Source organism: Scyliorhinus torazame, chromosome 1, assembly GCF_047496885.1.
Source record: "Scyliorhinus torazame isolate Kashiwa2021f chromosome 1, sScyTor2.1, whole genome shotgun sequence".
NCBI classification, from domain to species: domain Eukaryota; kingdom Metazoa; phylum Chordata; class Chondrichthyes; order Carcharhiniformes; family Scyliorhinidae; genus Scyliorhinus; species Scyliorhinus torazame.
This window is the reverse complement of record NC_092707.1, coordinates 174,315,117-174,327,800: the sequence shown is the minus strand read 5'-3', so window position 1 is coordinate 174,327,800 and position 12,684 is coordinate 174,315,117. Positions and strand designations below refer to the sequence as shown.

The 12,684-nt window shown below is 49.7% G+C and overlaps 1 protein-coding gene across 2 annotated transcripts in view; it reads right to left on the bottom strand.

The window, feature by feature from the left end:
* eloa (elongin A) overlaps positions 1 to 12,684 on the bottom strand; it is a 110,764-nt gene that overhangs the window by 30,613 nt on the left and 67,467 nt on the right. For both annotated transcript variants that reach the window (XM_072501173.1, XM_072501174.1), the window contains exon 6: positions 5,248 to 5,400. In XM_072501173.1, coding sequence (XP_072357274.1) covers positions 5,248 to 5,400 — 153 coding nt within the window. The remainder of the gene's footprint in view (positions 1 to 5,247; positions 5,401 to 12,684) is intronic.

The following is a 12,684-nucleotide window of genomic DNA, read 5'->3' as shown; positions in this document are numbered from 1 at the left end:
ATTTAAAGAGTTAGAATGAAGAGTTTCTGTCATGCAATCCTTATCAAATTCATAATGACGTGTAAGGAAGGGTTGTGGTTTAGCTGTACTGGAGTGATGGATTAGGGGAGCAATATTACACATTGACCAGTGTTTGTGCAACAAGAGCCTGTACACCATGATTCTACTTTGCTGCCTCCTTCAACCCCAGCCATACAAGAACCAGATGTACAACAAAAGATGTGCATTGAGAAGAGGGCAAAGGTGTTCGCGCATCTTAGGGCTCTAAAGGCGGACGTGATAATGTTGCAGGAGACGCACCTGAAGGTAGCGGACCAGATTAGGTTGAGGAAGAGCTGGGTTAGTCAGGTATTCCACTCAGGGCTAGATACTAAGACCAGAGGGGTCGCGATTCTGGAGAACAAGCGGGTGCAGTTTGAGATGGGGAGTACTGTTTCGGACGGGGGAGGTCTCTACGTTATGGTTAGCAGTAAGCTGGAAGGGAGGAAGGTGGTCCTGGTCAACAAGAGTAGTAAGGGCGTGGAATGCCCTGCCTGCAACAGTAGCAGACTCGCCAACACTAAGGGTATTCAAATGGTCATTGGATAGACATATGGACGATAAGGGAATAGTGTAGATGGGCTTTAGAGTGGTTTCACAGGTCGGCGCAACGTCGAGGGCTGAAGGGCCTGTACTGCGCTGTAATGTTCTATGTTCTATTTTCACATATATGCGCCAAACTGGGATGATGCGGGTTTCATAAAGAGTGTGCTGGGGAAGATACCCGACCTGGATTCCCACAAGCTGGTTATGGGAGGATACTTCAATACAGTTATTGACCCAGGTCTGGACCGGTCGTGCTCAAGAACGGGCAGAGTGTCAGCAATGGGAAAAGAGCTGAGGGAGTTCATGGAGCAGATGGGATGAGACGCTTCTTAGACAGCCTGATATTCCCAAAAGTGGATAGGGAACTAGAAGAAGAAGGGCTGGGCGCCCCGATCAGAGCTGAGGAGATATTTGAAGGCTTAAAGGCCATGCAGTCAGGTCAAGCCCCGGGGCCAGATGGGTACCCGGTAGAATTGTATAAAAAGTTCTCCGGGATATTGGGGCCGCTGCTGGTCAAGGTTTTCAATGAGGCAATGGACAGAGGGGTGCTGCCCCAGACGTTGTCGCAGGCTACCATCTCCTTGATTCTAACCGGGACAAGAACCCGGAGTCGTGTGGGTCTTATAGGCCGATCTCCCTTCCTAACTTGGATGCTAAACATCTGGCAAAGCTTTTGGCCACTAGGATTGAGGATTGTGTGCCGAATGTTATTAGGGAGGATCAAACAGGGTTTGTTAAAGGTAGGAAACTGGTGGCGAATACAAGAAGATTTCTCAATGTGATCATGATGCCGAAGGGCCTGTACTGCGCTGTAATGTTCTATGTTCACATATATGCGCCAAACTGGGATGATGCGGATTTCATAAAGAGTGTGCTGGAGAAGATACCCGACCTGGATTCCCACAAGCTGGTTATGGGAGGATACTTCAATACATTATTTTAGACTGCACCACGGGACGAGACAGGGGTGCCCCCTCTCCGCACTGCTGTTTGCGCTAGCTATAGAGCCGCTGGCAATTACTCTGAGGGCTGCAGAGGGTTGGAAGGGGCTGGTTCGGGGGGGGGGTGGGGGGGTGGAGCATAGAGTTTCATTGTATGCAGGTGACCTGCTCTTGTACGTTTCGGACCCGATGGCAGGGATGGACGGAATCATGGCGACCCTGGGGGTATTCGGCCGGTTTTCGGGTACAAATTGAATATGACAAAAAGTGAAATGTTTGTAGTTCAGGAGAAGGGCCAAGGGGACCGGCTGAGGGAGCTGCCGTTCCAGTTAGTTGGGGACAGTTTCAGGTACCTGGGAATATAACTGGCGCGGGATTGGGGTCAACTACATAAGCTGAACCTGTCCCGGCTGGTAGATCAAATGCGCTCCCACTGTCGATAGCTGGGAGAGTACAGACAGTTAAAATGACGGTTCTCCCGAGGTTCTTATTCGTGTTCCAGTATCTCCCCATTTTCATTCCATGTTCCTTTTTTAAGAGGGTAAGCAAGATCATTTGGGGCTTTGTATGGGCGGGCAAGTCCCTGTGAGTGAAGAGGGTGATGCTCGAGTGGAACCGGGGGGGGGGGGGCTTGCACTGCCAAATTTCAGCAACTATTATTGGCCGGCTAACATAGCCATGATAAGGAAGTGGATGGTGGTGGTGGTGGTGGTGGTGGGGTTTGGGAGCGGGTTAAGGCAGCCTCATGTAGGGGTACCAGTCTGGGGGCGTTGGTGACGGCGCCTCTGCCGTTCCCGCCAGCGCGCTTCTCCACCAGTCCTGTAGTGGTGGCGGCCCTTCGGATCTGGGGACAGTGGAGGAGGCACGTGGGAGCATCGGTCTGGTCCCCGATATGTGACAACCATTGGTTTGCCCCGGGGAGGTTGGACGGGGGGTTTCGGGTATGGCGGACGGCGGGTAGTGAACGGATGGGAGATTTGTTTTTGGAAGGGAGCTTCCCTAGCTTGAGGGCGCTGGAGGCCAAGTTTGGGTTGACGAAGGGGAATGAATTCCGGTATATTCAGGTGCGGGACTTTTTGTGTAGGCAGGTGCCACCTTTTCCACTCTTGCCACTAAGGGGGATCCAAAATAGGGTAGTGTCTAGAGGATGGGTGGGGGAGGGATGTGTCTCGGATACTTACAAGGAGCTCATGGAGGCGGAGGAGACGTAGACCGAGGAGCTGAGGCATAAATGGGAGGAGGAGTCGGGAGGGGAGATTGAGGAAGGCCTGTGGGTGGACGTGCTGAGCAGGGTCAATGGGACTGCAACATGTGTCAGGCTTGGCCTGATTCAATTTAAGGTCGTCCACCGGGCCCACATGACAGTGTCCCAGATGAGCAGATTCTTCGGCGTAGAGGACAGGCGTGTAAAGTGTCTGGGAGGACTGGCAGACCATGTCCACATGTTTTGGTCTTGTCCAAAACTTAGGAGATACTGGCAGGTTCGAGGACGTCTGTCTAGAGTACTGAATACAAGGGTGGCAATGAGTCCAGAGGTGGCGATTTTTGGGGTTTCAGAGGCCCCGGAAGTCCAGGGGGAGAAAGAGGCCGACGTCTTGGCCTTTGCTTCCCTGGTAGCCCAGAGACAGATACTTCTAGCTCGGAGGGACTCAAAGCCCCTGAAGTCAGAAGCCTGGCTGTCAGACATGGCGAGTTTCCTGGGCTTAGAGAAAATCAAGTTCGCCTTGAGAGGGTCGTTGTTAGGGTTCGCCCGGAGGTGGCAACCATTCATTGACTTCTTTGCGGAGAATTAATCGTCAGCGGGGGGGGGGGTTTAGGGGAATGTAGTATAGGGGGTCAATTAGACAGATCTGGGTGGGGCGGGCTACGGCAATTGCACTATGTCCTTTTGTTTTCTCGTTCTGTAATTCTACTGTTTACAATGCCAAAAAATACCTCATTAAAATTGTTTATTAAAAAAAATGATGTGCATTGGAACCTCGCGAAGATCCCAACGTGCTGACCTTATGGGAAATGCATGGAAAGTTTGAACTTCCAATGAGCTATTCCCCTGCTCTTGGAATCTTTGTGAATATCTCGGACTTTGAGTCAGAGAACATGGACTGTTCTGTGTTATTTACCGGAACAGTTACACAGGAAATGGAAGACAGAGAAAACAATCTAACCTCTGTGTAATTACAGAACTGACCCCTCTGACCTGACTACCATCTCACCCCACCTATCAACCTACTCACCTACCTCACCCACCTACACGTTCATCCATTGACCCATTAACTAATATTCACACTAGACATATAAACTTACTGCACAGCACCTAGCACCATAAAAATGGGGCGTGTCTCACCTTCACCCTCAACACTGCAGTGGATTCTCAGAGGGGACCTCACATTTCTGGAGAAGCCGGGGTAGGAAGGCCCGCAAGAAATGCAAAGCAGCTTCGGAGTTTGGAAGCGTTCAAGCAGGGAGGCAAGCCGATGATGAATGTCGCTTCACAGAAGATCCGGGCCCTCATTTTAAATTGTTCAGGTTCCCTTCCAATAAGTGTAGAATGTTTTGGCCTCAGACATTGTAGAAACAGCGATCTCAACTTTGGCAATCAGCTGCACATAGCACTTATTTGTAACCACAGAAACAGTACTGTAATTTCCCTTCCTTCACATCCGTGAGAGATACATGCAAAATGCGACTCAACCAACTTAGGTAACATTTGCTGATTGAGACCCCATAAGTTCAAAAATCAAGGCGAGGGAAGTGTATCCCAACAAGTGACCATATTGAGGCAAGGAAGTTGTAAATGGGAAGGAAATATGTAGGTCATTTGAGGCTGGAATTCAGAAATGTGACATTAGGGATGTATAATTGCTGATCTAGAAGTCTGGACATCTGCTGCCACCTATGTCAAGTAGCTTGCCAATGTTCAAGATCAAGGGTTTTAAAAAAAATTTAGAGTACCCAATTATTTTATTTTCCAATTAAGGGGCAATTTAGCGTGGCCAATCCACCCACCCTGCACATCTTTGGGTTGGGGGGAGTGAAACGACGCAGACACGGAGAAGAATGTGCAAACTCCACATAGACAGTGACCCAGGGCCGGGATCAACCCCAGGTCCCCGGTGCCGTGAGGCAGCAATGCTAACCGTGACGGCTAAGATCAAGGTTTATATGTCAATAGTGTCCACTCGGGTGAGGATGTGGAAATCCCAGCAACTGTGCAATATATCACAACAAGAAGCTAAAACCCAGAACAGAAGTGGGAAAAAAACCTCTGGTCACAAGAGAGTCCATACGTGCCGACATTTAATATTACTCTATGGTTAGAATACTTAATTACCTCCCGATAAGAAAGTAGGGTAGTTCGCAATATGACTCCTTTACACCTGTCAGTTGGGAGGCACAAATAGCAAATCAATGTCCTGCATCATGGAGTAGTGTCAAGGATTTTCAATTCTCTAAAGCACATTGTAGTTTCATCAAAGAGAGATGAGGGGCTCTCGAAGATGGGGAAGGGCTGAGGGGAGCAGGTAGTGGGGGAATGGGTGACAGACAATGGAACTAGAACTTGATAAGCTGCTACAAGCAGGTTCCTAGTGGGAAATGTCTAAATTCAATTGTTATAAGCAGGGATTCAGGCAACTCTGGAACTCAACATGGAACCACTCAGTCTTAATGTATTTTACATACTCTAGCATGTGCACACCTCTAATGAACACTTATGACTTACAATCCACGTTGTTTTGTAGAACTCGAATACACTGTTCATACAGTGACATCATCTTTGGGAGGTAAGCAGTCTTTGATCCTGAATACACCTGCATCTTTGAGTTCAACCGGCGACCAGTAAATCCCAGATCCTCCTCAGACAGAACAGATACAGCTACAACAGAAAGGAAAATCTTAGTTATTTCTGAAGCACCTCAGGAATTAAATTCTAATCAACTGCATCAAAGAACAGCAAGCCTTTCCACCCACCCCGGCCATATATGCACCCCAAACACAACCGACCCACTCCCCACGCACGACCCCACATGCCAGCCCCACCCTACCCACACAGCATCCCAACCCATCCCCATGCACACCTCTCCCACTCCCCCAACCACACAAACTTCCCACTTTCTTGAGATCATATAATCTCCACAAACAGTACACTTGTTACACACTTGGCCAAAGGAATAAATGACTCAAGCTGGAGCAAAGGGACTTGGCAATTTAGCAGTGCCCTCCTGTTCTCCCCTTTACACCCTAGGTCAGGGTTTTTCAAAGTGCGGTCATTACCTGTGGGTAGGTTGCGGAGCGATCGGTCACACCTTTCCCACAGTGGTCCCAATCACAGGAGAAGCACCCAACAGCCACTACTGGCTTTTAAATTGAGAATGGCTGCCGCTGCCGCCTTTGAAATGAAAAGAAATGTGAAAGGAAATGAGGCTGTGTTCAGCCTTCTGGTCAGAAGCGGCAGCAGACGTCAAGCGCCCTGTCGTGCTTTCGGCGTCAAATCTCAGAGGAGAGCTGCTTCCATTCTCTAGCTGCAGGTAAGCAGGGCAAGAGGACTGCAAAGCTGAATCGTTTTCTTACAAGAGATGACCAGGGACACAAATAGGCAGCATACCTACTGGCAGGATATCACAACAGAATCTGACCACGGGTGTAAAGAAGAGAGCTGCTCAGGAGGGTCCAGGAGAGGACATAGCAGTGCTAGTGTTTGTTCTGTACAGAGCTTGATTTTCAGTGGCAATACGTACGGAGCAGATGCACATGGGTGGTGTCTGCCAGAAAACTTTGATTTAAGCCCTTTTAGTCAGAGGTAATTTGGGGTGGACGTTGGTCAGTTTTATGGGTTAAGAATCCTACGCAAAAGGAATGCCCAATAAATACAAAACTAGGCAGCAGAAAAGTAAGGAATCATCGTTGGACTTGGGAGGTTCAAGAGCTTTGTCTGTTAAGAAAATGGTGTAGGCTCCTGCAACGTCGGTGGCCACTCCACTAACCGCTGAGGCACTTACAAGCATCCTGGCTGGGGAAATTAAGAAAGTACGTCAGGTGATCTCAGAGGACCACGAGAGAGCAATTGAGGGGGCGCTGCCCACTACTCATATGAATGCCTTGAGCTCAAAATTTGAGATGTGAGGCAGGGCTGTCCATTATCCCCGCTATTGTTTGCCTTGGCAATTGAGCTTCTGGTCATTGCATAGAGGTCATCTGCGAGGTGTTCCTGTCTCCAGTGTGGAGGAGATAATGAAGCTGCTTAGGAGTTTTGGCTCCCTCTTGGCATACAAGTTGAACTTGGCAAAAGCAAATACTTTCCAGTGAATCCCACAGTGAGGGGTGCCGATCTGAGGAGGTTGTCTTTTCGCCTGGCCAGGTCCAGCTTCCGTTATCTGGGATTCTGGGTGGTCCATGATTGGGCCTCGCTCCATAAACTAAATTTTTCAGGTCTGATAAATGGGGTCAAATTTGACTTGAAGAAGTGGGGAAACCTCCCTCTGTACCTGGCGGGTAGGATCCACTCGGTAAAGATGAATATCCTCTCAGGTTTCTATTTTTGTTTCAGTGTCCCAGTTTTCCTTCCCAAATCTTTCTTTGTGAAAGTTAATAAAATGACATATTCTTTTATTTGGGCAAGATCCCACAGACTGTTAGGGTATTTTTGCAGAGGGAAAGGCAATCCAGGGACCGAGCGTTGCCCAATCTGGCAAACAGACAATCTGTTATTTTATTATTGAGCAGTAAACATTGAAACGGTATAGGGTTGGGTTAAGGGTACGGAGTCCTTATGGGAGCAGATGGAGAGGAGTATCTGTCGAGGTTCTAGTTTGAGAGCCTTGGTTACGGGTCTGCTGCCTTTTTCCCCTGCAAGGTGGACTTCAAGAATCAGGATAGATAAGTCCCCTGGGCCTGACGGGATATACCCAAGGTTACTACGGGAAGCGAGGGAGATTGCTGCGCTGTTGGCGATGATATTTGCGTCCTCACTCTCCACTGGAGTAGTACCGGATGATTGGAGGGAGGCGAATGTTGTCCCCCTATTCAAGAAAGGGAATAGGGAAATCCCTGGGAATTACAGACCCATCAGTCTTAAGTCTGTGGTGAGAAAAATATTGGAAAGGATTCTGAGAGATAGGATTTATGATAATTTAGAAAAACATAGTTTATTAAAGATAGTCAGCATGGCTTTGTGAGGGGCAGGACATGCCTCACAAGCCTCATTGAATTCGTTGAGGATGTGACGAGACACATTGATGAAGGTCAGGCAGTGGATGGGGTGTATATGGATTTCAGCAAGCCATTTAATAAGGTTCCCCATGGTAGGCTCATTCAGAAAGTTAGGGGGCATGGGATACAGGGAAATTTGGCTGTCTGGATACAGAATTGGCTGGTTGAAAGGAGACAGCGAGTGGTAGTGGATGGAAAGTATTCTGCCTGGAGGTCGGTGACCAGTGGTGTCCCGCAAGGATCTGTTCTGGAACCTCTGCTCTTTGGTTTTTAATAAATGACTTGGATGAGGAAGTGGAAGGGTGGGTTAGTAAGTTTGCCGAAGACACAAAGGTTGGTGGAGTTGTAGATAGTGTTGAGGGTTGTTGGTATCAGGGAGATGTCAGAGGTAGGTTCATTACACAGAGTGGTGGGTGTATGGAATGCACTGCCAGTGGAGGTGGTGGAGTCCGAGTCATTAAGGACATTTAAGCGACTCTTGGGCACATGAACAGCAGTAAATTGAAGGGGTGTAGGTTAGGTTGATCTTAGATTAGGATAAATGGTCGGCACAACATCGTGGGCTAAAGGGCCTTACTACTCTGTACTGTTCTATGTTCTATAAGTTTGGTGGTGGTGGTCACTCAGAATATGGAGACAGTTTAGGTAAAATTTAAATTGGGTGCCATGTCATTGGTAATCAAAATCTGTGGAAACCACTGCTTCATTCTAGTGGTTTTGGACTCATTGTTTGGGGCATGGTGGGAGGAGGTGTTGGACCTGTTTGGGGCCATGTTTATAGAAGGGAGGTTCGCTGGTTTTGAGGAGTGGTTGGGTAAATTCCAGCTTCCGAGAACTAATCTGTTTAGGTATTACCAGGTGCATAACTTTTTGCATAAAGAGATATTTCATTAAGGCATTTATGATATTATGGTAACAAAAAATACAACTATAAATGTAAACATAGTTCCGTGCATAACACCCCCCCAACCAACAACCATACCCAGCCAACATGACTTGTACGCACAATTCCCCAATCCCTCCATCTCCTCTCGCTGATCTCACCTAACCTAAACTAGACTAACTCCCCCTACCCCCCCCCCCCACCCCCAACGTTCCCTAACCCCCCCTCCAATTATATCTGCTGACAGTTTTGTTTTGCCCGAAGTCGCTAAACGGCTGCCACCTCCAAACAAACCCTAACATTAATTTTCTCAAGCCTGAGAAACCCGGCCATGTCGCGAACCCATACCCCCGATTTCGGGGGCTGAGAGACCCTCCAGGATAATAAAATCCATCTCCGGGCTACCAGGGAGGCAAAAGCCTCCCGGGTCTTCCGACACTCCAAAGATCGCCATCTCTGTACTCGGGGCCACCCTCGTTTTTAGCACCGTGGACATGACATCGGCAAATCTCTGTCATAATCCCCTAAACTTCGGACATGCCCAAAACATGGGAACATGATTTGCAGGCCCTCCCGCACACATCCTGCACCTGTCTTCCACCCCAAAAAACCTGCTCATCCAGGCCACCGTCATGTGTGCCCGGTGAACCACCTTGAATTGCATCAGGTTGAGCCTGGCACATGATGAGGACATGTTGACTCTGCTCAGAACATCCTCCCACAAACCTGCCTCTAGCTCCTTACCAAGCTTATCTTCCCACTTGCGCTTTACCTCCCCTATCTGGGTTCCCTCCCACTCCATGAGCTCATTATAAATATCCAAGACTTTCACTTCCCCCACTCCCATTTTTGAAACTATCCCATTCTGTATCCCCTGGGGCAGTAGAAGCGGAAAGGTCAAAACCTGTCTTTGTACAAAGTCCCTCACCTGCAGATACCAAAACCCATTCCCTCCCGGCAATTCACTCTCCTCCAAATCCTCCAAACCAGGAAAGCTCCCATCGATAAACAGATTCCCCCAGCCTCTCAATCCCTGCTCTCTGCCAACACCGAAACCACCCATCCATCCTCACCGGGACAAACCGGTGATTACCACAAATTGGAGCCCACACCGACGGTCCCTCCACTCCCACATGCTTCCGCCACTGCCCCCATACCCTCGGAGCCGCCACAACAACTGAGCTTGTGGAGTACCAAGCCAGCGAGAATGGCAGAGATGCCGTTACCAGTGCCCATAAACTTGTGCCCCTACATGATGCCGCCCCCACCCGCTCCCACACCGACCCTCCCCCACTATGCACTTCCTGATCATGGCTATATGTGCCGCCCAGTAATAGTTCCTAAAGTTCGGTAGAGCCAACCCCCATCCCCCCCCTCGACTCCGCTCCAACAGCACTTCCCTTACACGTGGGGTTTTACCTGCCCATACAAACCAGAGATCACCGCATTAACCCACTTAAAAAAAGCCTTTGGGATAAATAGGGAGACACTGGAAAACAAACAAAAATCTCAGGAGAACCGTCATCTTTACGGTCTGTACCCTCCCCGCCAGTGACAACGGGAACTTGTCCCACCTCCGAAAGTCTTCCTTCATTTGCTCAACTAACCGGGCCAGATTTAATTTATGTAGCTGCTCCCATCTCCGTGCCACCTGAAAGCCCAAGCAACGAAAACTCCCTCCCACCACCTTAAACTGCAACTCCCCCAGCCTCCTCTCCTGCCCTCTCACCTGGATCACAAATACCTCACTCATACCCATGTTCAATTTATACCCCGAAAACCGGCCAAATTCTCCTAAAATGCGCATAATCTCTCCCATCCCCTCCAATGGGACAGAAATATACACAAGTAGGTCGTCTGCATACAACTAGACCCTATGCACCACACCCCCCCCCCCCCACCCCACCCCAGACTAGCCTCTTCCAGTCCTTTGACACTCTCAGCGCCATCGCCAATGGCTCTATAGCCAAGGCAAACAACAGTGGGGAGAGTGGACATCCCTGCCTTGTCCCCCGGTACAGTCTAAGATACTCCGAGCTCCCTCGCTAAGTCCGCACACTCACCACTAGTGCCTGGTACAGCAACTGGACCCAGTCAACAAAGCCCTGTCCGAACCCAAACCGCCCAGGACCTCCCATAAATAATTCCACTCAACCCGGTCGAAGGCCTCCTCCGCGTCCACAGCGATCACCACCTCCACCTCCCTCCCTTCAGAGGGCATTAAGATGACACTCTAACGTTGGGCGTTAACTGCCTTCCTTTGACAAATCCCGTCTGGTCCTCCCCTATCACCCCCGGAACACAATCTTCAATGCCAAAATCTTGGCCAGCAATTTGGCATCTACATTTTGTTGGGAGATTGGTCTGTATGACCCACTTTGTTCTGGGTCCTTCTCCCGCTTCAGAATCAATGCGATCGAAGCCTGTGACATTGTTGGGGGAAAGAACACCCGCTTCCTAACCTCTTTTAAATGCACTTACCAGCAACAGACCGAGCACTCCCGAAAACCTCTTGTAAAATTCCACTGGGTAGCCGTCCGGTCCCGGGGCCTTGCCCGACTGCATGGCCTCCAATCCCTCTACTACTTCAACAATCCTGATCGGGGCTCCCAGCCTCTCCACCAATCCTTCCTCCACCTTCGGAAAGTCCAAACCCTCCAAGAATTGCCGCATCCCCTCCACCCCAGCTTGGGGTTCCAACTCATACAGCCGACTTGAACAAGTCAAATTCCTTGAACACCCCGTTCACCCCCGCTGGGTCCAAGACCGTGCTTCCCCCTCTGTCCTTCACTCTTCTTATCTCCCTGGCCACCTCCCTTTTCCTGAGCTGATGTGATAGCATCCTACTGGCCTTCTCACCATACTCATACACTGCCCCTCTCGCCTTCCTCAACTGCCCCACCGCCTTCGCTGTGGATAACAGACCAAACTCTATCTGCAGCTTCTGCCGCACGATCAACAATCCCGCCTCCGGGGCCTCCGAGTACCTTCTGTCCACCTGGAGAATCTCCCGAACCAGCCTATCCATCTCTACAACTCCACCTTCTCCCTATGAGCCCGCATCGAAATAAACTCCCCCCTCATTACTGCCTTCAGTGCCTCCCATACCGTTGCTGCCGAAACCTCCCCGGTGTCATTTATCTCTCCAGAATTCTGGATGGCGTCCCTCACCCGCGCACACACCTCCTCTCACCCGCGCACACACCTCCACACCCCTCCCCCATGATCAGTCTATGCAAGTCCAGGAACGGGACCTTCCCCAACACCCGCCTCATAACTCCACGTCGTCACCCTCACCCTCTTTGATGGATCGGGTTCTTTCGGAGGTTGAGCTAGGGGAGGGGAAGATATCAGATATTTATAGTCAGAAGGGCCCGGAAACCACACCCACATGTTTTGGGCTTGCCCCAAGCTTGCTGGGTTCTGGACAGCCTTCTCCTAGACAATGTCCAAGGTTGTGGGGCTGAGGGTGAAGCCATGCCCAATAGTGGCAATCTTCAGGATATTGGAGCAGCCAGAGTTACATAGGGAAGGGGGCCAACGCCCTCGCTTTCGCTTCCCTAATCGCACACCGGAGAATCCTGCTCGGCTGGCGATCGGCAGCACCACCAAAGCTGCAGACTGGCTCGCTGACCTCTCGGATTTCTCCACTGGAGAAGATTAAATACGCCACCCGAGGGTCAGAGGAAGGCTTCCTGGATACTTGGGGGCAGTTTGTCGGCCTGTTCTAAAACCTGTTCAAAGCCGGCAACAAAGTCTACACAGAGTCAGTTAAATGAAGGACAAAACAAACCTCTCTGTAAAATAAAGTAAATTACAAGAAAAATGTAATGTATATACACAACTGTTTATAAATGAGAGAAAAGCCAATAAAAAGATTTTGAGAAAAAAATATATTTATAGTCGGCTTGTGTCGATGGAGTAAGTTCCACTGGATGAGGTAAAAAGGGAGTGCGAGAGGGAGCTGGGTCAGCATTTTGAAGAGATGAGGGGTGGGGAGGAATCTTGCCCAAGTTGTTCACAACCATGACCTCTTAATCGGACTCTGAGCTTCGAACCTCATTCTCT